The sequence below is a fragment of the Notothenia rossii genome, assembly GCF_949606895.1.
Source record: "Notothenia rossii genome assembly, chromosome: 4".
In the NCBI taxonomy this organism is placed as follows: domain Eukaryota; kingdom Metazoa; phylum Chordata; class Actinopteri; order Perciformes; family Nototheniidae; genus Notothenia; species Notothenia rossii.
In genome coordinates, this window is record NC_136902.1 from 29,862,074 (window position 1) to 29,890,005 (window position 27,932).

Sequence of the window (27,932 nt, forward strand, 5' to 3'; positions counted from 1 at the left end):
CTCTGCAGGTATCCATATCAAAGAACTTGTGTAATGTCATGAAAAAAGACAGTAGGAATACAATTATTGGCATAAAATAAATGTAACATAGTGAAATCAGTTGGCATAAGATAATAACATAATATTATAGACTGAAGTTAAAAAAAGCATGTATCCTGTTTGACTCACACACCCTCTCTCCCTCACACAAACACACACACAAACATACTGTACATGTATATAAAATCCTATGTTGTCCACGCTTGGCGGACCGCCCTTCTGTTTCAGTTACGTGACTGATGCTGATTGCTGCACATGAAATAATGCATGGCTAGCCTTCAGGCCATTGCATATGTTACTGTAACACACAATGCCATCACTCACTGGGGTCTATATTAAACTACACAGTACACACTTACTGACATTTGCGCATGCATGTCCAGTTTCTGTTACTGTTTTTGTGTAAATTAGTATTTTTTTTATAGTTTTAGGAAACAGAAAACGACTTTCTTCTGTATTTTCTAGTGTAGTTTTATGTCTTGAGGCACATTATTTTGTCTCAGTGTGTCTGCTGGTCTTTTTTACTCAGCATCCTCAAACATCCTGTTTATTTCTTCTCAGCCCACTCCTCCTCCACATTACTTTCAGCAACTGCGTGGAGTCATCAGAAGGAGTTGGTGGTGGTGAGTAGATTTTTCTAAGAGAGGAGGAGAGCAGAGAGGGTGGAGTGATTTTCAAAAGCAACATTTCTTATAAAATTGCTACTCCTACTTTGTCCTGAGTCACAGTCTGCAATATAAGATGACTCAGAGATATTTTAGTTGTGACTACTAGTATATATATATATATATATATATATATATATATATATATATATATATATATATATATATATATATATATATATATATATACATATATATATGGATAGATAGATATAGATAGATAGATAGATAGATAGATAGATAGATAGATAGGTATGTAGGTATATAGATAGATATATAGATGGATGGATAGATAGACAGACAGACAGACAGACAGACAGACAGACAGACAGACAGACAGACAGACCGACAGACAGATTAGATTGATCTGAAAATCCCAAAAGGGTTCAGATTGGTACTAATTATCAATACAAAATTGCCACTAAGCCATCTTTAAAACGATAAACCTATTGAAAGTTATAGTTTTGGTTATAAAAGTATCTGCTCAATGTAAAAACATTTTTTCCGTAGGGGTCGGAATACAATGGATTCTATATTGTGCTTAGAATCAGCAATCATATAGGAAAAGTTCAAAATAAATGTAAAAAAGTCAACAATGTACTTCGGTGTTTGGCGGGACAGGAGTGGGGAGCAAGTAGGTCATCACTTCTGAATATATATTGGGCACTCATGAGACCTGTATTCGATTATGGGTGTATAGCGTTCATGGCAGCAGCAGAATCAAACCTTAAAAAACTGGATGTCCTACAAGCTCAGGGCCTGAGAATTTGTAGTGGAGCTTTTAAAACATCTCCAGTATCAGCAATACACGTGGAAATGGGAGAAATGCCTTTAAGGATAAGAAGAGTGAAGTTAATGTTGTCATACTGGGTAAACCTTCAGGGGATAGTCATCCTGCAAAAAGTATTTTTGAAAGACTGCTGGGAGCACAATGACTCACATTTAATACGTTTTGGATGGATTGGCGATGTTAAAGCAGCAAGTATAGGTTTGAATCAAATACAGTATTGCCCCACAGTTACAATCTCGTCCATTCCACCCTGGTTATTCCCATTGCCAAGAGTAGACCTCAATATACAAAGGGAGTTAAAGGAAAAGAAAGAACTACCAGTATGGCGCATTGTCCAGAACTATTTTGCAAGATATCACTCAGACTCAACAATCATATTTACAGATGGTTCCAAAGATCCAGAGACAGGGCGTGCAGGGGCAGCAGTATACATCCCAGTGAGTAATACACATATCAAGAAAAGGGTGACAGACCATGTGTCAGTATACACCACAGAGTTGTTGGCATTGGTACTGTCATTGAAATGGATAGAGGAGAAAGAAATACATATTAGTGTAATTGCATCTGACAGCTTTTCAGCATTATCGAGTATACGATCAGGTAGATCTTCATCTAGAATGGACATAATAAATGAAATATATCTAATTTTATATAAAATGCAAATCAAAGGCATAGCAACTCGTTTCATCTGGGTTCCTGCTCATGTTGGTGTGGAGGGTAATGAACAGGTGGATATTCTGGCCAAACAAACACTCAGAAGTATGAACATAGACATAGAAGTTCCACTCAGTAAAGCGGAGGTTAAAACATTCATACAGAAATATGCACAAACAACATGGCAAGATCATTGGGACCAGTGATACAGGAAGACATCTTTATAACATTCAAAGGTATGTGGGGGATGGAAGGAAGGTGGGGTTTAAAAGAAGGGAGGAAAATGTCATTTCTCGGATAAGAATAGGTCATACAGGTCTCAATCATACATTAAGTATAATAGGAAAGCATCCAACTGGAAAGTACACTGTAGCCAGCCAGAAACTGTTAAGCATGTTTTACTGCTTTGCAGGAAATATAGTACTCAGAGAAATGTGTTTTTCCAGACACTGAAGAAAGCAAAATTCCATGACTTGTCGCTATCAGGACTGTTAGGGAAAACATCAGGCAATATATATTGTGAGATTATTACATTTCTAAGAGAAATTGATCAATTTAAAATAATCTAGAGTTTTGGTTCTTTGTTTTGTTTCTTTTGTTTATTGTTTTCTGCTTAGTCTCTTGTCCACACTCCAGTCCAGTTGGTGGCGGTAATACACCTACAAGTTGGTTTGCCAACCACCAATAAACACGAAAGAAGAAGAAGAAGAAGAAAAAATGTTTTGCCTAGTTTGGCCCATTCCCCCTTCCGTACGTTTCAACGTAAACGGACACACGGAAGCGGAACATTTGTTGTAAACAAAACTGATACAAACCATTACGAGACAGACAAATGAAACAAAAAGAAACATTGTCATATTTTGTAAAAACCCAGCTTGTTAACGGTAAGTATCCTTCTATTTACTGTTAACCGCTCCAGTTGTTGTCTATGTACGGAATGCTACAAGCGGAAACATATGATTTATTATGTAATGCCCAGCCGTTTAATGCTAACAAGCTAGCTGCCGAACTTCATGTCAGCTAACATCTAACTTGACTCCGTTTGTGTTAGCTAACAAGTAATACTAATGTGCTAGTACTGTCAATACTCCGTTAGAATTACAATTAATAATATAATATAGTTAACTTAAGTCAGCTATATAACCAAACTGGCCTTACTGTCAAGTTATTCAACGTAATTCTAAAATTAACCTTACAAAGTCAACTAAATACAGTTAAAGTTGTTGCTAATAATGTTAAGTCACTGGTTATATCAGTTTTTATTGCATACAACCTCATCCCTAAGTTATATCCTATATCCTATATAATGAGTGTTTATTTTTATTTTTGATGTTCATTTAATAAACATAAACACCAGCAAGGGAGGCTGTGGCTCAGTGGGTAGTGTTCTGCACTTTGAATCAGGGGATTGCAGGTTCAAGCCCCACTGCAGTCAGCATGTCGTTGTGTCCCTGGGCAAGACACTTCACCCCAAATTGCTCCTGTGGGGATTGTCCACAGTACTGAATGTATGTAAGTCGCTTTGGATAAAAGCGTCTAACAAATGTCATGTAATATAATGTAACTTCTTTACATTTTTTCTAAGCTAACGTTTTCTTGTCAATCAGACAATATGGTTTAATATAAAGTGGTCACTGTGAACCATGCCGAGATAACACTGGAACAAACTGTTTATTTATATTTTGAATATGCCAACATGAATAATACCTCATGCTGTAACTTATAGCTACTCTCCATATGAATAGTTTAAGTAACTCAGCATGGAGGTGTATAAGTCACTGAAGGTATATTGTCTAAAAAGAAGACTATCTGGCTGAAATAACCACCTCTTTATATGAAATCTTCACCCCCCTCACCTCTGTTTCGTTTTCATCTTTTTCAGATGTTTGGCAGCGGTTGAAGCAGGTCCCATCTTGTTCCTATAAGAAAGCATATTTTGGTGTTGTATGCCCGCAGAAACAACAGTAGCCAACATGTCCAGGAAGCAGACGACGAAACCTGTCGGGAGAAGCAAGAAGAATGAAATGGAACGCAAGAGGGACGAGCGGGCGGCACGCAGGGCCATCGTGAAGGACCGCAAGAACCGGCCTCAAGACGGGGATGATGGAGCAGAGTTTGTCAGTTTCTCCAACCAGCTCCAGGCCCTGGGGCTCAAGCTGAGAGAAGTCCCCGGAGATGGGTAAGAGCCAGAAAAAGATTGTGGGTTCCTGTCCTGCTGTGCTGTGCTGTCTTTAACCGTCACTGAAATGGCAACATGTGTCTCTATTATATTATATACAGAAAGCTTCAAGCTGTCTCATCATGAGTTACCAGGATGCCTTGGTAGAGGAACAAAATGTCTCTATGCCTACACCTCCCAAGCCCAAAGTCAATAACAATGTACTGTAAATGGAAGTGCAACCTATCTGTAGCTGCATGGTGGCTGCATATTAGAGACCAATGTACTTGACTAAATGTACTAAAGCCATAACATGACAATCTTCATCTCTGTTGAAACATGATTTGTGTTCACTTACTTTCTATAACAACAGGTATGTGCCATTTATGATAGGAAAATATGTGTATGTTTCTCTAGCTAAATGAAAAATCATGATGGGAATTAAATCATGTACCCTATAGTCTTGCTTCTATCTCTCATGAGTCTGTCATCTAAAAAAGGATAATAAAGGATATAAAGAGCCTTATTCATTGTCATTGGCCAAAGCCATGAACCTTGCTAGCTAATGCAAATGTTCATAAACGCAAGCCTTTGTACATGTAAATATGTTAACATAACACAACCTTCATAACGGCCAAGAACCTCAACACTGAGTTGTTTAACTGTAGGCTGTCATGTCTGGACATATACAGTGGGGCAAAAAAGTATTTAGTCAGCCACAAATTGTGCATGTTCTCCCACTTAAAAAGATGAGAGAGGCCTGTAATTTTCATCCTAGGTATACCTCAACTATGAGAGACATAATGAGGGATAACAAAATCCAGAAAATCACATTGTCTGATTTTTTAAGAATTTATTTGCAAATTATGGTGGAAAATAAGTATTTGGTCAATAACAAAAGTTCAACTCAATACTTTGTTATATACCCTTTGTTGGCAATGACAGAGGTCAAACGTTTTCTGTAAATCTTCACAAGGTTGTCACACACTGTTGCTGGTATTTTGGCCCATTCCTCCATGCAGATCTCCTGTAGAGCAGTGATGTTTTGGGGCTGTCGCTGGGCAACACGGACTTTCAACTCCCTCCAAAGATTTTCTATGGGATTGAGATCTGGAGACTGGCTAGGCCACTCCAGGACCTTGAAATGCTTCTTACAAAGCCACTCCTTCATTGCCCGGGCGGTGTGTTTGGGATCATTGTCATGCTGAAAGACCCAGCCACGTTTCATTTTCAATGCCCTTGCTGATGGAAGGAGGTTGTCACTCAAAATCTCACGATACATGGCCCCATTCATTCTTTCCTTTACACGGATCAGTCGTCCTGGTCCTTTTACAGAAAAACAGCCCCAAAGCATGATGTTTCCACCCCCATGTTTCACAGTATGTACGGTGTTCTTTGGATGCAACTCTGCATTCTTTCTCCTCCAAACACGTCTAGTTGAGTTTTACCAAAAAAGTCCTATTTTGGTTTCATCTGACCATGACATTCTCCCAATCCTCTTCTGGATCATCTAAATGCTCTCTAGCAAACTTCAGACGGGCCTGGACATGTACTGGCTTAAGCAGGATTTGAGTCCCTGGCGGCGTAGTGTGTTACTGATGGTAGCCTTTGTTACTTTGGTCCCAGCTCTCTGCAGGTCATTGACTAGGTCCCCCCCGTGTGGTTCTGGGATTTTTGCTCACCGTTCTTGTGATCATTTTGACCCCACGGGGTGAGATCTTGCGTGGAGCCCCAGATCGAGGGAGATTATCAGTGGTCTTGTATGTCTTCCATTTTCTAATAATTGCTCCCACAGTTGATTTCTTCACACCAAGCTGCTTACCTATTGCAGATTCAGTCTTCCCAGCCTGGTGCAGGTCTACAATTTTGTTTCTGGTGTCCTTTGACAGCTCTTTGTTCTTGGCCATAGTGGAGTTTGGAGTGTGACTGTTTGAGGTTGTGGACAGGTGTCTTTTATACTGATAACGAGTTCAAACAGGTGCCATTAATACAGTTAACAAGTGGAGGACAGAGGAGGCTCTTAAAGAAGAAGTTAAAGGATCTGTGAGAGCCAGAAATCTTGTTTGTTTGTAGGTGACCAAATGCTTATTTTCCACCATAATTTGCAAATAAATTCTTTAAAAATCAGACAGTGATTTTCTGGATTTTTTTTCTCATTTTGTCTCTCATAGTTGAAGTGTACCTAGGATGAAAATTACAGGCCTCTCTCATCTTTTTAATTGGGAGAACTTGCACAATTGGTGGCTGACTAAATACTTTTTTGCCCCACTGTAAGTCACTGTCTCTGTTTCTTGCAGGAACTGCTTATTCAGAGCTCTAGGCGACCAGTTGGAGGGTCACTCCCGGGGTCACCTGCAGCTTCGGCAGGAGACGGTCCAGTATATGATGTCCCATCGGCAAGACTTTGAACCCTTTGTTGAGGATGAAGTTCCCTTTTCCCAGCACTGTAAGAAAATGACCTAAAGTGGGACACTGAGTAAATAAAATGAAATCCTATTTTCAGATAGGAGACTTTAATTTAGGCCTCATTTACTACTTAATGAGGCCTTCACAAACTACTGTACAGAAAAAAACATTTGAACAAGAAAACAATGCAGTGACCCCTGGTGGTCCTCAGTTGATTCTGCAATGTGGGGATCCTGTAAAAGTGTTTGGATCAAAGACTTTCCCTTTTAATGTTTGTTTTTAACTCCAAAGAGCAGCTCTAAATCTCCCTTTGTCAGTTGGGTAATCCTTGAAACAATTCCCCAGCCACAATTTGCACTACAGAAGGCACATTTGTCTGTTTGTGTGAAAACATGAACCTGTAGATGTATCCGTTCACATACTACAGCTCAGCTTTTGCAAATTCCCGCTTGTTTACCTGTGAGTTAGTGGCTCATTTGACTTTTTCAGGCCCCAAAAAATATGAAATTAAACGGAGGCAAAAAATAGATGGTTAGATATTTACTTTATTTATCCCAATTTATTTAGTTCCAGTAGCAGTGTCAAGCATTACACGAGTTAAACATGTTTAAAAGATACGATAAGATACAAATGACCCCACAAAGCTACCCCACACACTTTGGTTCCTAGTGTCAGTGTATCTGCTGCAACAGCATTATAGAAAGTAAAATACAATTGTTGTGATCGCAGTGTAAGCTTATATTGTGAGTAATGGTTTTGGTCTCTCTTCACCCAGTGTCTAACCTCTCTCAGGCCGGTACGTTTGCTGGCAATGACGCTATCGTGGCTTTTGCTCGCAGTCAACAGGTGAAAGTGGTCATCCATCAGCTCAACGCACCGCTCTGGGAGGTAGGCAAAGCCTTTCAAATGATGTAAGGTAATCTAACGATGAAATCCCTTCAGGGACACCACATAGTTTATGTGTTCTGTTCTCTTTGCAGATAAATGGTGCAGAGAAGCAGGCGTGCAGAGAGCTGCACATCGCCTACCGCTACGGAGATCATTATGACAGTGTGAGGCGGACCGGAGACAACTCTGAGAGCCCTGCCCAGCTGCGCATAGAGGTATGACTTACAATGGGTATTCAATGGAGCAGCATTCAGGGGAATATCCCCAATTTGAATTAAAGAGGCCCCATTAGGCTTTTTGAGGTTTTACCTTTCTGTCCCGTACACTCCCCACCTGCCTGAAACGCCTCCATTGGACTCCTTTGTTTATTTTTGTAACATAATGACATAGTTATGTATAACTAGCGCTTCTATCTGCTAGCGCTCCAACACATTGCACGTGATTGGCTACGGGGCGGGAAATTCTTTAGTGGTTGACAAATCCACAGAGCTGGTCAGCTAACCAATCAGAGCAGACTGGGCTCTGGTTACGGGCAGAGGGTGAAAAGAGGTGCTGCAGCACAGGCAGTATGAGACAAATAAAGAGCTTTTGGAACATTAAAGCACATAAACATGTCACAGTAGAGACACACAATACAAATATGAAAATGAAAATCCGCATTATATTCCCTCTTAAAAACGTATCAAAATGTGGTGTCACTCGATGTCCCCGTGAAGTTTTGGATGTCACGGACAAATGGGGGAAATTACCTTGAAATACTATTTTATATTACATTTATTTTATATCATTTATAATATATATTTTTCTTGGCCTAAAAACAATTAACAGAAAGGATATTTTAAGAGGGACATCACAGAGGCATGAAAAAAGAAGGCTGAATCAAGACCTGTGAATAGACTCTCGCAAATAACGCAACAATAAATCATATTGATATTATGCAACGAGACGGTGTTACTCTTGAAGCAAACATTTCCCTCGGCTCTAGGACGACATATTAAAAAAACTGAATAAAACATATTTTTTAACAAACCATTGGGAAAATTATTCTCACTTGACATTGCCTGGAAGATTGAAATTAGTCGGACTTCAACAGATCCAGGTCACATTTTGGTAAATACTGTCAAGCAAAATCATTAATAACATGTCCACCTCTTTAGATAAGTGCCTCAAACCACATTTACATCCTTGAAGGCATTCTTTCCATATGTTTAACAACATCTCTCCCTATTGCTGTTTGCAGAATCTGCAGAATACACACGGCCATCAGTGTGAGTTCGGGGAGGGACAGCGGGCCAGGAGGAAAAACTCTTCTCCCTCAGCCTTAGAGGAGGACAACGTGATCCTGAGCTCCATCAAGAACCGAGGAATCCCGGGTCAGAGGCTACGCTTGATTCATTAGCTGCCAGAAGAATTAGACTGTCAGGGCAAAAGGGCCAGGAAACCTTATTACAGACTTCATAACCATCAGGCGTTCAAGCACGTCTGTTCAGCTAGTTTCCCGTTTACCCCATAAACAGTTGCTTTGGTTCATCACTCGAATCAACCCTAACAATTCCATAACAGTAAGAGTATTTCCTGAAATGATTCCGAACAAAAAGCACCGCAGAATACCTGCAAACTTGCTCAAAGTACATTTAAGTTAATGTTTAAATCAATGAGTCAAATCGATGACTCCTTGTGTCATTCTATACATAAAAGATTGTAAAAATGCTTATCGTCAATATAACATATTTTCTACAAATAACTGTACGTGGGAGATAGATTGCAAGATATGGATTAGGACTCACATTTGCACCTTTACTGTTGTCATAAGGAAACAGGAAAGGAGTCATAAGATAAAGTAAAACAAAGACACCCAAGACAAAACATACCTAAAACCACAGAACAAAAAGAGACACAGACACAAAAAAACCTTTTGTTTAATTATGTACCTATATTGTGAAGAGTGCAGTATAAAGCATCCTAAGAATGTGTCTGTGTCTGCATTCATTACTAGAAACGAATCCCAGAACAAAATATATAGATTTAGAGGTAACACTTTCTTACCCTTCACCAAAAAATTGCAATTTTAGGTCTCAACCACACCAGATGACCAGATGTAGCAGATCATTTAAGAATTAGTTTCGCATTTGCTATTTGTTCAAACAAATGAGAATGTATGATTTCAAGGTTGAGCAAGTGTTTGATCAGGATCTGATCTGAGAAAGGTACCAAAGCGACTGAGAATAGACCGTTTGCTTGCACTGACTGGTTTTCTTAACTGCGTTTTCCCTGCCTCAGGAGACGAGGAGAACCTGCTGCAGCTGAGTGCGGCCACCATCAACTCTGAATGGCTTGTTGGCTGTGTGCAGGGTCAGTGCTCCTCCGGATCCTGCTCCGCCTGCAGGGCTCAAGCCTCAGACTGCATCGATCACAGACAACCAGCAGAGGGCAGCAACGTACAAAGGTCAAAGGTAGATACACACTGATTACACAGCCTGTCTAGACATTACATGTTTTTTAGACAGTGTTGGGCAAGTTACTTCCAAAATGTAATATATTACATATTACTTATTACTCTCTTTTGAAAGTAATAAGTTACATTACAATATTACTGTCTCTGAAATGTAATGAGTTACACTACTTTAGTTACTTTTTTAGTTACTTTCACCAAAATAACCGCAAAAAAATGGCTAGGTATTTTAAATGCTAAAATGTAGTTTTGTGCAGCTCATTATACATCCAGTGAACGGCGATGTGGCATAGCATAACAACTGTGTAGGCCAGGGATCACCAACTACATTTGTCCAAGGGCCAACATTTATCCAATAGAAACTATCGCGGGCCAGCAATTTTAATATAGCCCAGAATTTGGAAGTTGTTGACCGGGGAGGGATTACATTTTGTAAATGTAATCAGTTACAGGAGACACTTATTTTACTGTTTTAATGGCTTATCAAGAACTCAAACACAACATCTTGGTGTCATTCTGGACAGCTCCCTGTCATCTGCACCCCACATAAAAAACATCCCCTGGACTGCATTTTTTGTACTGTCTTAAAACCTTTCCTTGGAATATGTTATGAATTGTAAGGTGTCATTGGGTGCTTTGAAAGGCGCCCCTAAATAGAATGAATTATCATTATTTATTATCTGAAACGATGTAATAACTTTTAAAACGTTTTCCAGTCACTTGCCCCATGCATTCAGCAGCAGCAGGCTATTCACTTTGATTTGATCACGTTATGAAATGTCATCATTTCGACAATAAATAAATGCTACATAAAAGTTATCTTACACATTTTATCTAACCATCTCCGTTTCTAACTTTCAATATATTTTAAAAGAGATCTCTCTCTCTCTCTATTCTGCGTGCGGGGGCGGGGCCTCACAGACACGCTTCATCTCTCTCTCACTCACAGACATGCTGCAGCGCTATGCAGTGTGCACACAGTTCTGCCGGTAATGAATATTATATTTTGTGAGGAAACCTTTCCACCAATAATTCCAATAAGTATTCCAAAATGTATTCACTTCAGGTTTATGAAAGTAACTGTTATCAGGTTACTCGTTTTTCAAATGTAACGCCAGCTGAATAGTTAGCCTACTTGATTTTTGTATTCTGATTACGTAACGCCGTTACATATATTCCGTTACAACCCAACCCTGCTTCTAGGCTACTGTCCTGCAGCTCCAGCCTCTCTGTTGGACTCTGTCGCAGCGGGGCTGCTGCTGTGGTGCAGAGCGCATTAACCAGACTCTTCACAACGAAGGATCACTTCTTCTTCAAGGCAGGGAAGGTTTCGCAGTACGCAGTCTACTGTCCCGCAGCTGCTGCCTCTCTGTTGAACTCCGGCCGGATGAGAATTTCTGGCGGGCCGGATGTGGCCCGCGGGCCGCCAGTTGGTGGTGACTGGTGTAGGCCTTTAAGGCTACTAACAACTTGTATTACACAGCTTAGTTGAATACTCGATTCTGATTGTAAATTCTTAACATGTGACACGTTGTTAATACAGTCATACAGACCGCTGTCAAGGACTATAATGAAGGTTGCTAAGGAGGATCAAGAAAGAGAAAGGAAAAGAGGTTAAAAGACGGAGTGCTGGACGTCAGATAAATCACCAGAAGAAGGCAGAGGAAGTAAACAATAACAGAACACGGAATGGGTTCTGTATTTTGTTTAGTATGGCCATGTACAGGCCCGGTTCCAGAACAAAATGACTCAGGGTGCATCTGAGATTACAGAGGGCGCAGCAGTAGTAGGTTTACATGAGCAATAGTGTCCGGCAACAGCAATGAAAAATAGCATTGATGGTCCCCAATGAACAGATTATGGCCGTTGTTATGTTTTGAAACCCAGCAAGTGAGAACATTTCAAGTGAGTTAAAAGTGCAATCCTGAAATATTTCATATAGTCCAAAGTGGACTATGGCAAAGAAAAGCACAAAAGCTTAAAAACTGTACTGATAAGACAAATAAGAACATATTGTAAATCAAGGCAAATATGATTTGAACCAGCTCATGGTTTGAAATTGCAAATGTTGAAAAGCAAAAGTATTATTAAAACCATGTACTAAATCATCACTTTGGTCCCATCACATACTCTGGGAAGAGAACATTTACTGTCCTTGAAAACTGGTTTCACATCATCCTGTGAGGTTGACTTTGTGACCTGGAGAACATTTCAGCTGCAACATTAGCTTGTTGATAAGATTGGGATATGAGATAGTTTTGTAGCCATTCGTGGTGAAGGCATCTGTGCTATTGTATGCATTATTTTTTACCCAAGATTTCTACAGGCATGGCAGAATATGGCACTATTTTCACATGAATATTCTAGCCCTTGTCTATTTGTATACCACGAGCTGCAAAATGACCGCCTAACCCCACTGTACAGGCGGGTACTTGTTTAGATATACCTGGGCAGGCTCTGTTTTGCCGTGGTATCCTGGCACCTTCGGGCCGCAGAGGGGCGGCGAGTCAGGCGGGAGTAAGCTAGTGTCCACAACGGAGGGTAACGTGATGTCCCCATCTGACCCGTTGCTACTGTCTGCAGTAGATGCAGTGTTGCTGGCGTTTAGTGATGGTTGCTTTAACCATTTTCGTATAAATAATTATCCACAGATGTGTGTCACTGCTGTGGAAGCACTTTGGAAATGATGCACGCGCAGCGGAGCAGGTCACGCGCACCTGACACAATTTGTTGTTTGTATTTTTCGCTCCGTTCTCTTTTTTGAATAGAGGGTGCATCAAATTCAACTGCCCCGAAGATCCCGACGCGAAACCTGAAGGGTAAACACCAGGTTTACTAATCTACCCTCACAATTTGTCTGGTGTCGGAATGTCTCGCTATGTTAGTACATTCTTAAAAAACAAAACGCCATTTCATTTCGGGTTAAAATGTGTTGTAACTGCGTTACTGAGCATTGTAACGGGTAATATATTACCCACATTTCATTAGTAATGCGACTTACATTACTTCGTTACAGCAAAAAGTAATATATTACTGTAACTCTGTTACTTTTGTAACGCGTTACACCCAACACTGCAAATTAATCGCACAAGTATTTGCAATACCATTTATTTGGACCAAAAAACAGTGTGTGTATGGCAACACGGTAAAAAAGCAGTTGGCTCATCCCAGTGGCAATTACACACCTGTATTCGTGAGGTCGGACATTGAAGTAAATGTTCGTAGTAGCTCAACGGTGGTACTACAACTAGTGTGCCAGTCCTTGATGTCATTGGGCCCAAATACATTTTCTGCCTTGGAGGGAACTTGGGGATTTTAGCCTTCTCAGACCATTTACATGCACAAACACGTATATAATACACTACAGCAGGGGTGTCAAACTCAATTTCATCGCGGGCCACATTAGCATTATGGTTGCACTCAAAGGGTTGGTTGTAAATGTATGACTATTTAAATATACATATAATATATATAAAATAATGTATTATATTCAGGCCTGGAATTTCGTCATTTTAGGGGCAAGGCCACTTGGCCTTTTGAGTTGTCAATTTTTTAAGGGCACAAAGGCCAAAAGCCAGGGCACCAAGGCCATACATTAAAACAATGATTTAACATACGATATGAAGTGACTACGATTGTATATGCAGGGCTGCAACAAACGACTAATTTGATAATCGATTAATCTATCGATTAATGAAACGATTAATCGATTATTCGGATCGTTAAGGTTTTAACTGTACTACTACTTATATCAATACTGCTTATCGATCCGGTCCTTTCAACGATAGTATTAACGGTTCTTTTGACAAGAAATAAGGTAAACTAACTCAACAAATTGTGAACAAAACTAACATTGCTTTTTATTTTAATTAAATAAATAATATTTCACATCAAAAGAAACAACAATGTTTTAACAAATCATATTAAATAATGTGATGACAGAACTGTAAACAGAATAGCTGAAACTTTAACAAAATAACTAATTCAGTTACCTCTAATCATTAACCTATGTTTTTATAACTGAGTTAAACTCTGCGTGTTGCTGCTAGCATACATAACACCTGACGTGGAAAGGTTACTCTTGGAAGGGGCTACAGAGCTACTAGAAAGACAGCCGAACCCGGTGCATTTCTCCGTCTGAATGTGGTGCACTTTTGCTAAATGTTTAGACAAATTGCTCGTTTTACCGCCTTTATATGATAAACTGTTATTGCAATTTTGGTAACGAGCATTGTCCAAATCGAGACGGATAAAGTTTAACCACACCTCGGAGCGCGTTCTCTCCGCCATCTCCTGCGTGTGTGTGTAAACTGCCCCGCCCCCTCGCAAGCAGGCGGGGGAGAGATCGCTCGTCTGAATTCGGAAGATCGAAAATACATTATAGACGCATTTTGTAGTCATATTGCATATTAGAAACTGAGTTGGCGACACTAAGACTGCGATATAATGTTTATGTAGCAATAATACATAACATATGTTTTTAAATGTCTCCTGTACCCATACAAAAGAGCGATAACGTTGGAGCTTAACGGGGTGTAGAACACATGTGATGACGTCACCAACGAATCGACGACTGAATTAGTTGCCAACTAATTTGGTAATCGATTTTAATCGATTAAGTCGATTAGTTGTTGCACCCCTACTTTTATATATATTTATTAAGCATTCAATGGACACCAAATTGCAATTAAACTAATTCTTTATTAAAACTACAAAGGATTCTTATAGCACAGACATGTTTGGCTCACTGTGAGACTGTGGTAGTGGGCCTACGTCAAGGTGCGTCCTTATTCTGAGTCACTTGAAGATGGAGATGATGACGAGTCAGGGAGATTTGGACTTTTGATCGCGTTTTGAAAATTGGGCGATATAAACGAGCAGCAAACTTTGAACTTCCGTCTGCGATCGCCGGTGGTCAAATAAGTCTGCACAGAGGTCTTTGACAGCTAACAACACAGCGCTAACTGCCTAGCACTAGATAATAATAAAAAAAAGAACACAACTGCAACATAACTTATCCAAGTAGAAACAAAAACACTTCAAAATATTATAATTATGCATTACCATACGAGCAAGAAATAGTAATGTTATCCATAAAATTACACTTAAAGCCGGACAAATGAAAAACTTAACGGCAAACAGGATCATCACAAAACCTTACCTCACCTCAGCCTTTTCTTGAGCGGAGAATCAACTAGCTAGGTCCTAGACCGTCCTACGCACACGGACGCGTGAGGGGGTGGGCGGAGATAGGTCCTAGACCAGGGGTGGGGAACCTTTTTCCTCTCAAGGGCCATTTCAATTTTGACAACATCCTTCGAGGGCCGTACAAATTATTGAACTCAACGTCTGCTTAAAAAACTCAAATCACACCCCATTCATTTCGCATTTCTTTCATGCTGTGCAAAGAAAAAGCAACCTCTTAATCCAGATATTTGACCATGACCCGCACATTCATGCATTGGGCATGACCACTAAAACAGTAATGTATTTAGTTTCATATCCATGTGGACATGATTTAAGTGTGGGGGGGGGGGGGCGGATCTAACCTCAGCTCGGGGGGTTTGGGGGCATGCACCACCAGGAAGATTTTTTTTAAATGTTGAAGTTAAAAGCATCAATCTGGTGCACTTTGAGAGCAACATGAAGAGATCTATGGATACATCTCTCAACACCCATATGAAACAGAACTGTAAGCAGATTTATTTCTTTATGGATATTTGACAAATTACTTCCCTTTTAAACTGTATTCTTGTTTATTAATAACAACTTTTTTTTACTGTCATATTAGTATTGTATACCTGTTTACTTTATTCTCTTATTTTTCTATAACTATAATGATCATATAAAGATGTGCCTTTACCTCACTGGTTGGAGAAAAAGCTTCTTATATTCGTTAGCATAGCTAGCTAACGAGATGCTAATAACAACAACGTTATTGACTGTATGATCAGTTTGACAGATGAACAGATCGCAACTGGGCTTTCAACTAAAGACACAGCCACGCAAAAACTGCGGCATGTGTACAGCTCCTTATGGGTATTGCAATTTGTGAAGTCCCGGCCCGGAGCCGCGTTCTGGTGCTCTCCGTTAGAACTACACTCCTGTCAGACGAGACATATACCACGTGATGACACGTTAGGCTCGTGTTGTGTTCAAGGACCCTGACCTTGGCCAGGAAAAATAAGCTTGTTTAATTATTTTGCGGTCTAGATTTCTTGCATTTTTTCTTTTTTGCGTGTGTTTATAAATTACCTCGAGGGCCGTACCAAATGGTCTCGCGGGCCGTATACGGCCCGGAGGCCGGAGGTTCCCCACCCCTGTCCTAGACTGATGTCAACTGTCATGGCCCTCGTGGCCCTCGTGAAATTCCTGCCCTGATTATATTACATTATTGCCTCTGCATTGGATTATTATCGGATAGGGTAATAACTTCCAAATTAACTACGTCTGAAAGCAGAAGTCTAGGGCAAATAATTGCAAGTCTCTTCAGTACGCATGTCACAAAATGAGATGCGTGGGACATGTAGTATATGGACAACGTGCTTCTGTAAAGTGGCATGTAACCGTATAACAAAACGTATTATATTATTTGCAAGCTCTTGCGGGCCACATAAAATGGGCCATGAGTTTGACACCCCTGCATTACAGGAAAGAGAAAACCCCAAAAATTAGAATAGGGCCCTTTTCAATTGAAATTTGTAAAGCTGTCTTTTTTTCCCTTCACTCTCAGGTATCTAACAAGCAGAGGAAAGAGCAGCAGCGGCAGGAGAAGAAGAAGCGTCAGGAGGACAGGCACCGGCAGAAGTTCATCCAGAGTAAAGGGAGTCAGGACCAGAACCAGAACCTGCCAGAGACTGTTACTTTGGTACCAGCCCTCAACACTCTCAGTATATAAGACTGGAGCATTGCCAAAATCACCTACTGCTACTATCGCTGCTGGTGGCTGTGTTTTTGCACATAGGCAAATTCGATTCAGTCGCAGTGAATGACTTTTTTTTGAAGAGAAGCCTTTAGTCTCTTTGCTAACGGTGCCTGCAAAAAGTGTGTCAGATGTGTGAACGTTGTAAAAGAGAGTGAAAAAGCATCACCTTTAGTGTTTTCTTTTGTCAATCCCTGGTTGGTTTGGGTCTACCTGCCACGCCACCCTGGCCCCTTTCTATGCTGGACCATCTGGCTTTCCATGACAACCATGCACATGATCTCCGTGCAGCTGGGCTTGTTTTTTTGCCACAGATAGTTTATTATTGATGTTTGGATCGCTACATTTGTTCAATCTCACCAGAGGGGGGTGTACAGGAAGAGCGGCAGAATAATTATTGTTATGCACACTGTGAGGAATGTGGCAATAAATAACTATACATGATAAATTACTGTTTTATCGCACCAGATAGTATATGAAATATTATCTGAGGTGAAGTTTTTTTTGTTTTTGAAGTTATAGGTACATTAGTCTGTAAATGTTCATCTTGTGATGCGTTTATGAATTATATCTAGATATCTCTTTCTTTTTTTTGTATTAATATAATTTGCTGTTGGAAAAAAATCACCAAAATCCAACCAACTGGACAGAAACCAATAGTTTGGCTTTAAAGACACAAAAGTTTTCTTGGGGTTTGGCTTCCCTCATTTGAAAATCGGCAAGGTGTTCCAGGGTAAATATTTAATGGTTGCGTAATCTCATCACAGTGATGCAAACACACGTATGGTGAAAAAGAAGAGAACTATTCGAAGCAGAAAAGAAACGATGTTAAGTTATATATCAAGGGTTTTTATTATTATTTACAGCAGGGTTGGAGAACCTTTTTCATCTCAAGGGCCAATTCAATTTTTACAACATCCTCAGAGGGCCCGTACAAATGATTGAACTCAACCTCTGCAAAAAAAAAAAAACTAAAATCACAACTCATTAATTTGGCCTTTCTTTCATTCTGTGCAAAGAATGAGCAATCTCGTAATCCAGATATTTTAAGTGTGTGTGTGTGTGTGTGTGTGTGTGTGTGTGTGTGTGTGTGTGTGTGTGTGTGTGTGTGTGTGTGTGTGTGTGTGTGTGTGTGTGTGTGTGTGTGTGTGTGTGTGTGTGTGTGTGTGTGTGTGTGTGTGTGTGTGTGTGTGTGTGTGTGTGTGTGTGTGTGTGTGTGTGTGTGTGTGTGTGTGTGTGTGTGTGTGTGTGTGTGTGTGTGTGTGTGTTAAATGATGCCATTTAAAAACATAAACGGCCGTCAGCGAATCGAGCCGGCCCTTGGCGACCGGTGTGAAGAGCGTAGGGCAGAATTAGGAGGGAATTCCGTCTCGTAGCGTTTGTGCACTGTTTTGAAATGCCGCTCCTAAATTACCCTTCTTCGATAAAGCCACGCTCGCATTGCAGATGAGACAGAAGGACTTTGAATTGGAATAAACAAAAAAAAGAATCATCCTCCCACTCGGAGTGAAAATTATATATTTTGTTTTTTTTTTGCTTCTGCTGCACTAGCAAAACAAACGCTTATTTATTTTGCAAATGGTGCGGCGGGCTTCAAACACGTTCCCCTCCACTGGTTTCAACCAAGCACTAAATTAGATGTTTTCCAACCAAATACGGTTGAACGGACACTTCCCCATATTAATTTGTAAATAGATTCGAAGATACATGAGTTTCTGACTGCCGCAAGCTGAAGCTTGGTTGCTAGGTTACTAGCTGGGTGTTCTCCAATAAAGGGCCGGGGGAAACAAAGTTAGTGATTACTGGTTCCATGTTGATTTAATTCAATACAAATTGTTGGGGGGAACTGAAAGGCTATTACCGTATTGGTTACTTTGCATCCCGGACATTTCCCCCAAAACACATTTAGACGCTATCGCAACACAGAAGTACCTTTCAAATCCGATCATTTTTAAGACCTTCTAAATCATATTTAAAACCTTTCTTATTTTTTTGGTCATATTTAAGACGTTTTTAAGGCCTTACATTCAGATTATCAAATGTAAGACTTTTTAAGACCCCGCAGGAACCCTGAGGAGACTAAATACGAACATTATATGCAGACAGACGTGGTTCAGAAACACAGAAATATTAGAAAACAGACCATTAAGGCAAAAGTGTGTGTGTGTGTGTGTGTGTGTGTGTGTGTGTGTGTGTGTGTGTGTGTGTGTGTGTGTGTGTGTGTGTGTGTGTGTGTGTGTGTGTGTGTGTGTGTGTGTGTGTGTGTGTGTGTGTGTGTGTGTGTGTGTGTGTGTGTGTGTGTGTGTGTGTGTGTGTGTGTGTGTGTGTGTGTGTGTGTGTGTGTGTGTGTGTGTGTGTGTGTGTGTGTGTGTGTGTGGAGCAAGCATGGGAAACAAAAGACAGTGTTTACCTCTTAGCATCCAGCTAGTCACACACATAGTAACAATCAAGCTCCCTGTAATTTACATAATTAATAGATAGTTTAGCTTCTCACCATCATTTGCTGTGGCCCACTGATGTTAACGATCGTAACTGAAAGGCTGCCTGTCAAACGTAAACATTCAGCCACGTGACTCGTAAACTCTCGCGAGTTTTACACAAGACGGATCCTTTCTAGCCATAACCCTGCACCGGGCGCTGACATTGGCGCCCGGTGATCATCAGATTTGACGACGCTGATTGGCTGAAATTATGTTTCGGAGCCATAGCTTACAGATAGCAACAGTCAGCTGCTAGTGGCTGCTGCTGCACTGGTTGAGTGCTCCTCTCTTAGCGCCCAGACGAGAGAGGGTAATGATACACGGGCAAGGCCAGGCAGGAAACATGTGACTTATCAGTAACTTTAGACATCATAACACCATTTTAAACGAGATTTTATTGTAGATTATACATTTTACTGATACCAATTATATAATATTTACTTTGTTCATTTAAAATTAAAAAAATACAGGGGCGCCCCTACGGGCCGGCCGCCACTGATACTTAATGTGTTGCTTAAAATAATACTTCTGCATACAGTATGTGACACTGTAAGTGTTGCACGGCCAGATACGGTTCAGCTGACTCAGATAAGGAAATAGATACATGATGTGATATGCCGCGGACTGTACTTAGTGTTACTCTGATCCGGTTACTTATGTTGTGGCAGATATTTAAGTAAGCTTTCTTAAAGCTAATGTTATAATAGTCAGATTGCTCTGAAGATGGGAGGTGATATTCTATTAATGTTCACGTTCACACAGTCGGTCATTTTTGCCGGCCGTCTTTCCTGCAACGGCAGCTTTTCTGTATTTCCTTTCTCCTGTAATATGACTTGATCGCTTTAAACTCCGCACACTGAGCTCTGATTGGTCAGCAGGCAGTGCTTTCACTGCATGGCCGGCCCTAGACTTTTGGGGGCCCTAAGCGAGCTTTGGCTTGGGGGCCCCCATTCACTCTAGCGCGTTCTCACTACACACAACACGGAACCAACTTTTGTCTTATGATGTTAGCATAAGCACACATATTGTATAAATAAGCATGTAAACACCGTGGACCTAACCTACTCTAGGTGGGTCCTCACCTCCTCTAGGGGGGTCCGGGGGCATGCATCCCCGGGAAGATTTAAATAAATATATATTTACATAATATAAGTTAAAAGCATCAATCTGGTGCACTTTGAGAGCAAAATTAAGAGATCTATGGATACATCTCTCAACACCCATATGAAACAGAACTGTAAACAGATTTTTCTGTATGGATATTTTACAAATCACTTAAACTGTATTCTTGTTTTGTCATATAGTATTTCATAACTGTTTTTCATTTATTCTCTCTGGCTGTCCATCTCATAATGTTCACATAGAAACTAGTTGTCAATAGGAATATCATTCAGAAGAATTATAATTTCTTGCAAAAATCTGTCACAAAAAGAGGTTGCACATTTAAATTCAGGTGTTGTTATGGCAACGTCAGTGGCCAAACAGCCACATTTACTGCTGCAAATACGTTCAAACATGCTGTTGACATGCTGTTTTTTTGCTAGGAGGCCCCTTAGTGGCTGCGGGGCCCTAAGCGGCCGCTTATGTTGCTTAATGGGTAGGGCCGGCTCTGTTTCACTGAGTTGAGCTCTTAGCCTGCAACCCAGCTGCAACCTAATCTGCTCCGGGGCAGGTTAGCCGCACAGCATAAATTACCATGGAGATCTAGCCTGCTTAAAAGAGCTTCGTAGGACCGGAAACCCCGAGTTTTCCCTGAAATTAGCCGGCTAAGCGAAAATCCTGCTTCGTAGTATACCCTCCTGCTCACCAGCCAGCCACGCCCCGACACATGGGGTCACGCCAATCACAAAGCTTTGATGCGTTCAAGTGCATTATTCTGGCACAGGAAGATTATGTTATAGACATTAACGATAAAACAGAATATTGTTGTTCTATTTTTAGACACATCTCGCGATCGACTGGGAATCTCCCAACACTTATATGAAACATAACTGTAAGCAGATTTATTTTTCTTTATGGATATTTTACAAATCACTCCCCTTTCAAACTGTATTCTTGTTTATTAATAACAATTTTTGTTACTGTCATATAGTATTGTATAGGCCTACCTGTTTATTTATTCTCTTATTTTTTATAATGATCATATCAAGGTGTGCCTTAACCTCACTGAACTGAGGTTATTTGAGCCTCTCAGTCTGTCGGGAGGAGAGAGTTCTCTTCCACCTGGTTGTAGAAAAAAGCTCTTTATATTCGTTAGCATATCTAACCAGATGCTAATAACGACAGATCGCCAATGGGCTTACAACTAAAGACATAGCTGCGCAAAAACTGCAGCATGTGTACAGCTCCTTATGGGTACTGTAATATTTGAAGTGCTGGAGCGGCGTTCCCATACTCTCCGTCAGCAATACACCACGTGATGACAAGTTACGCTCGTGTTTTATTCAAGGAACCTGTCCTTGGCCAGGAAAAACAGGCACTCGTTTGTTTAATTCTTTTGCGGTCTAGATTTCTTAAAAATGTTTTGAAGTGAGAAGTTGTCCTCCAGTCCATGTTATCAGGAAATATACTATTTAGTATTTGACTGGCTGTTATTGAAATAAGAGCTATCTTGAATGCAGTTGTCAGAGGTTAATTGTAGTAATTATGCATTGTGTAATTATTAACCCACGGTAGATAAATGATAAACCCTCAGCAATGGACATTTATGAGCTAGCAATACTGTATGTCCTTCAGCTGAAGATTTAGCACAAAATACCATGCCTAAAAGTAGCATTTTAATTGGGCCTTGGCATGTTAACTTTATAAATGAGTTTTACAGAAATTCCACACAAGGAATCCATGGTTTCTCCGGTTGAGTGATGTTGGCTCCTGCCTGTGCGGCAGGTGGAAACGAGTAGTTTTTTTCATTATATTGTGGGAGGGACCGCAATTTGAATGCCCTAAACCTGCCCGCAATAAAGAAACCGTCTTGATGCAGAAAGATAACACGATAGTGGGATATAAATAAGTCCAATCCACACAGAAGTACTAGAACATTTTCATTTTATTAAAACAGCATAAATGAAGTCACGGTGGGGCTCGCATAGAAAAGTGTCATGGAAAAACTATGTACACTAAATCTTTAACACTCCTGTTGGTGGATGGCCTCGAAACACTGACACCTACACGCTGGTATAAATCACCCTTTAAGAAGACACATTATGTAACTTTTGCTGAACAATGTTTGTATGACAGTGGCACAAGCAGAAAGATATGCCAGCAAATATACCTAACATTCGCTAGCTTTAGCCGCCTTTGGCTACCTAGCAAAGTTTGATTCATTGCGAACAATTTCACATTTGCATTTGTAAAAATAACTAATTTTTTTCTTGTTGACAATTATACATAGCCCCACTTTAAAAATGTTTAACCCTTGAAAAATAAAAGTTATCCAAAAGCTGCAATATTCAAAATTCCCCCGGTGTTTTCAAGGTACACTAGGAGGTTTCCAGACTGTACAGGTGACGGTTGCTCCTCAGGTTGCAGTTAATGAAACATGATGACATATTTCGGACTAAGGGTCTGATCAGTTCTCCGAGGGTTAAACTTGCTCTAGAAGTCCTGTCGGATGTTCTCCTTGTTCTCGTCCCCCTGCTGCTGCCGGAGCTGCGTCACTTCGTTCTCCAGCTGTATGATGGCGCGCTCAATCTCAAAGTTCTTACTGACCAGAGACACCCAGCTGTGTAGGGACAGAAACAAATGTTACAACAGGAAAATATTACCCCCCCATGGTGATATATAATTCTTCAAACAACGTACTTTGACTCCAGCTCTCGCAGTTTGGCTCCTCCAGCTAACTGGTCGTTCTTACGCTGCCAATTTAGATCTTGAATTTGCTTCCTGTGTAGCAGAAAGAAAATAATTAGTCAATATGTGAAAATGCATTTAATTAAACCTTTATCCAGCACAAATGTTCTAGTGATTGGTCACCTGAATTTTTGCATTTCCTTTTGAGCAATCTCAATCATGAAGGCCAAGTTACTAAAGGAGGAAAATAAGAACACGTTAGCAGCCTTTAGGGGTGTTTATACACAGAGTTAAAGAGCAACTTGCAGGTTAGAGACACCAGTGAATAAATGTGTAGGAAAATGATGAATACACTAGATTTTCAAAAAAATATACAGAAATATACACTACAGTGACATCTGGCGTTGTTTTAGTAAGACATTTTTACTTCCGCATAAAAAAGCCTCCGCACGTGACCTCCCGCGTGTGACGTAACATGGGGGAGAGCGGCCGGTCTAACGTATGAATAAACATGGATCACAATGCTAGTTTTGACACAGAAGAGGTTGAAAATATATATTTGAATGCATATGATTATAATTATGAGCCTGCTATGCGTCCAAGAGACCAGGAGCAGCCAAGGATTAGAAGAAATAACGGCCATCGGTGAGAAATGGAGCTGTGGTGTGAGGAGAACCAGTGGAGAACAGGGCAGCTATCTTGGTGAGTGACCGGCGTTAGCAACAGAATGTTATCTAACGTCAGTCACATCACAACATTGTAAAGTTAGCAATCATATCAGGCTATAACTAAAGTAGTATTGGTAATATAGTAGAGTTACTGGCAGGACTGTTTATACTGATCCATAACAGAAACTAATGAAGTATCAGCCGTATCTCGCGTTACCTAATGCAACTCCACACTACGTCTTACGGTGCTGTGTACCGGAGGAGAGACGCGAGATACGGCTGATACTTGACGATCTGGCGGAGAAAGGTTGTGGAGCCTCCGTTGATATGCCGTTGTAAATGGCTTGATGGAAAGCAGGTGTGTAGTCGGGGAGGGTGCACAGTAGTGCTGGGGGGAAACGATTATTTTGAAAACGATTAATCGGGCGATTATTTCATCGATTAGTCGACTAATCTAACGATTATTTTTCTGTTGTTCGATTTATAAAAAACATAATGTATCTCAAATAAATACCAAACGACATTACTTTATTCATGACAACTGCGCACCAGCTTACGTGCAGCCCTGGCCTGGACATTGCTTGGCTCCGTTAGTTGACATACATTGATACTATAAGCTGACTAACGTTATGTTTGACTCGTAAACGACCGCAAAATGAGTTAGCTCTCTGTGCAGTTTGTTCGTTCCGGGTTAGTAGCGGCTAGATAGCGGTGTTCTGCAGACGTAAACTAGCTACCATTCCATCCAACATTAAATGCTGACAAACGTTAACTAACACACAGCTGGCGCCGCTAGTAAGGTAGCTAACATTAACTACTAACCAACCAAGAACGAACAAACCGCACGGAGAGCTATAAAATAGTTAGCACTAACGAAGTGCACAGAACTCAAGCTGCACAACACACTAGGGCTGTTCCTATTTATGAATATGCTTTTATTTTGAAGCAGAGGTAGCGCTGTTGACAGGAAGTTGTTGTTGCTATGGAAACAACGTGACGGAGATTAACGGAGAAAAGTAATATCTACATATAAAGACAGAGAAAGTAAACGATAAAGTTTATGGTTAAGTGTTAGCACCCCCCGAACAAGCTCTTCTGTTGATATTGGAGATTTCAATAAATTCAATTTGAAAGACCTAGGGCGAGATGTTTTTGTTTGGGGGCTTTTTGCAGGGCTTCGTGCGCAATCCTGTGAGGAGGAGGTGGTAGCCGTTTCAGTCTCCAGTGTTTAAAGTGCGATTGCGAACTGCTTGTTGTTGTTTTGGGTGACCCACGTGTGTGTGGCGATGCGTCAACGAGGAAATATGTCATCGACGATATTTTGAAATCGACGTCGACGCATCGCTACAGCACTAGTGCACAGCTGATTGAAGCAGGTGAGTCGAGGTTGAGCCAGGAGCGACAGCCACCACGCCCACACAAACAACACAGACAGGGGGAAACAAACAAACACAAAGGAGACGGCTGGAGCAGTGCAGCCACCACAGCGTTACCTAATGCAACTCCACACTACTACGGTGCTGTGTACCGGAGGGGAGAGAGAGAGAGCAGCGAAGGGAGGGAGAGAGATGTAATACGGTTTCCTGATAAACGTTTTGTTTGATAGGCTTCAGCTGTGGAGAGTATGTGCTGCAGGGAGGCGGATGCACCCAAGAATGAAAACTAGCTCTGGTCCTTTTCCTGTTAGGGAAACTGTGGACTCGATGTCCTGACGTAATGTGACGTAATATGACGCGTTTGACGTAAAAAAAAAAGCAGTTTTTAGTACAGAGCTCAAAACAGCTCCTTTTCCTCTGAATTCCTGCCCTTATGTCTTGTAAAACATATCAAATCCTGCATTAACTTTTTTAGTTGTAATTTTCAAGCAAGGTTAAGCATAAATTTAGAAAAAAAAAAACTCTGCAAGTTGCTCTTTAATGTCAGAGAAACGACTGCCGTCTCTTACTCGTTGTAGACTTTCCACGCGTTTGTTCCGTACTGCGACATGAGCTCCAGGTTATCAATTCGGACCGCCTGGTGCTCTAGCTGGGCCATTGAGTTATTCACGCACTCCTGCCAGGCTGTGATGTCATTCTTCTGTCCGGCTGACGGTGCTGGAAGCTCATATCTTCATAAGAGAAGAAAAAAACTGTCAATAATTTACATAATTTCTAATCTAAGCTACAAGTGCACCTGTACATTGTTGGTATTTCTATCCTTTTTAGTGTATACAATGTGATATACACAAATTGATCTAAGTGTTGGTGTTAGAAATTACAAGAAAATCCCCTATTTCTGCTAAAATAAAATTGTCACATTAGCTGAATTTAGTAAATAAGTATGATGTTACACTGTTGCTTTTGTTTAAGTTTTTTAAACTCAAGTGTTGATTTGTGTTCCATGAAATTAGTTCACTTATTGGTTTGATACAGATAAGTTTACCTAGTAGTTTAATTTCAGGATGTGAAATCAGGCAAATAAAATGAGCAGATTAACATAATAAAAAGGGGCCCTTCTATGCTATTTTTCAGGTTTATATTTGTATTTTGTGTCTCTGGCACATGTTTACATGCTTCAATTTTCAAAAGGGTGTTTATTTTTCCTCATACTCCAGCACCTCTTTTCACCCTCTGTCTGAAGCCAGAGCCCAGTCGGCTAATATTGAACATATTTAAAAAGCTGACCGTGTAAAAAATAACATGTCCATCACTGAAATAATTGCAGTGCCTTAACACTTTATTATTAGGTGGCCATAGAGACATGCAGGCGTTCTGCTGCGGTGTGTAGGGTTTTACCTCTTCATGCTCAGGAGTTCCATTGGCTGCCGAGCCGCCAGCCGCTCAAATTCATTCCTCATAATTTCTGTCTAATGGGTGAGAAGGGAAAAGAAGAACTATTATTTCTGTTACACTGGCTGAAGCTTTGAAGAACATTTCGGAGGAGTTTGTCACCTCAAAAGTAGCAAAGTCAGGTATGGTGAGGTAGCTCAGGTAGTTCTTCGTTGGTCTGTATCTCCTGGTCTCCTCTTCCACCAACGCGCCAGCCTAGAGAACAAATTACATAGAGACATGTATGTTTATACAGGCAAAGCACTACAACGACCCCATTTCTTCAGTTTTAACTATCATTTAAAAATACTCCGATACAGGTGATGTTTAACTAGATGTTGCAAGCAGGTTACATTTTCTTTCAGTTTTAGAAAATGCCACCACTTATTAACCATTTTCCAATAACCCTAATTTTGGGAAGATTGGAATAACAATTCAGAGCCAACTTTGGCAATAATGTGAGGAAGGGCCAGGAGGGTCCTGTGTACAAATATTGACAGAATTATTTGACAATTTTTAGTACATTGTGTTACTGCACGTGCGTGTATGGTTTTGCACTACATTTGTATTTTAGTCATTGACTTATTGTGGTAGGATATCCAAATGTTACCTATAGTGACTTACAAAACTGTTCATTAATACACTTTGCGACCACCGAAGACAATCTTAACTTATGGTTTAAGGTTTTTTTTTTTTAAATAAACATTTAATTATTTGCGAGCGAGAATTGTCTACAACAGTCTTTACCAATGCTAATAGTAGGCCTACGCTCCTTACTACCGGAAGTTATACTCTAGATTAAAACACTAACGTTACCTATCGTTGGCTTAATAATTAATTCATGCTAAACATAGGTAGGCCTATAGCTTACTATGGGAACTCTTAGAGCTGTAGATTCTAACAGCAAAGTTTCCCATTGAAACGTGAATTGAGCCATACAGTGTGCCTTGTCCACCTGGGTTAGCATGGTTAGCCAACACGCTGCTGTTATTCCTGTTTACTCACCGCTTCTCGAACACCTGCTGCATCGTAGCCTTGGTCAAAATATGGCAAGGCATCGACAAACACTTCACCAGCTACTGAAGCCGTCCCGGCCATTTTTAATCAGTCTATATTGTAAAGTTTGTTTAATTGTTGCCTGTTTTATCTATAGAAATAACACTCCGGCCAATTTAAATAAAGGTCTTCCGGTCTGGACCTTCAAAATAAATACT

General features: G+C 40.5%; 2 protein-coding genes across 2 annotated transcripts; one reads left to right on the plus strand and one right to left on the minus strand.

Annotated features, from left to right (window-relative positions):
* The first annotated feature begins 2,879 nt into the window (after positions 1-2,879).
* On the plus strand, positions 2,880-22,844 carry otud3 (OTU deubiquitinase 3). Its single transcript, XM_079679330.1, has 8 exons — positions 2,880-3,032; positions 4,031-4,327; positions 6,604-6,752; positions 7,488-7,600; positions 7,693-7,815; positions 8,841-8,973; positions 9,881-10,053; positions 16,786-22,844. Exons 2-8 carry the CDS (start codon positions 4,095-4,097, stop codon positions 16,948-16,950), a joined length of 1,089 nt encoding a protein of 362 aa, XP_079535456.1. The 5' UTR covers positions 2,880-3,032; positions 4,031-4,094; the 3' UTR covers positions 16,951-22,844.
* bcas2 (BCAS2 pre-mRNA processing factor) lies at positions 22,483-27,931 on the minus strand. Its single transcript, XM_079679331.1, has 7 exons — positions 27,724-27,931; positions 26,842-26,934; positions 26,686-26,756; positions 25,857-26,018; positions 23,427-23,477; positions 23,256-23,336; positions 22,483-23,175 (listed from the first exon to the last, which is right to left on the minus strand). The coding sequence occupies exons 1-7, from the start codon at positions 27,814-27,816 to the stop codon at positions 23,049-23,051; spliced, it is 678 nt and encodes a 225-aa protein (XP_079535457.1). The 5' UTR covers positions 27,817-27,931; the 3' UTR covers positions 22,483-23,048.
* Between the last annotated feature and the right edge of the window lies 1 nt (position 27,932).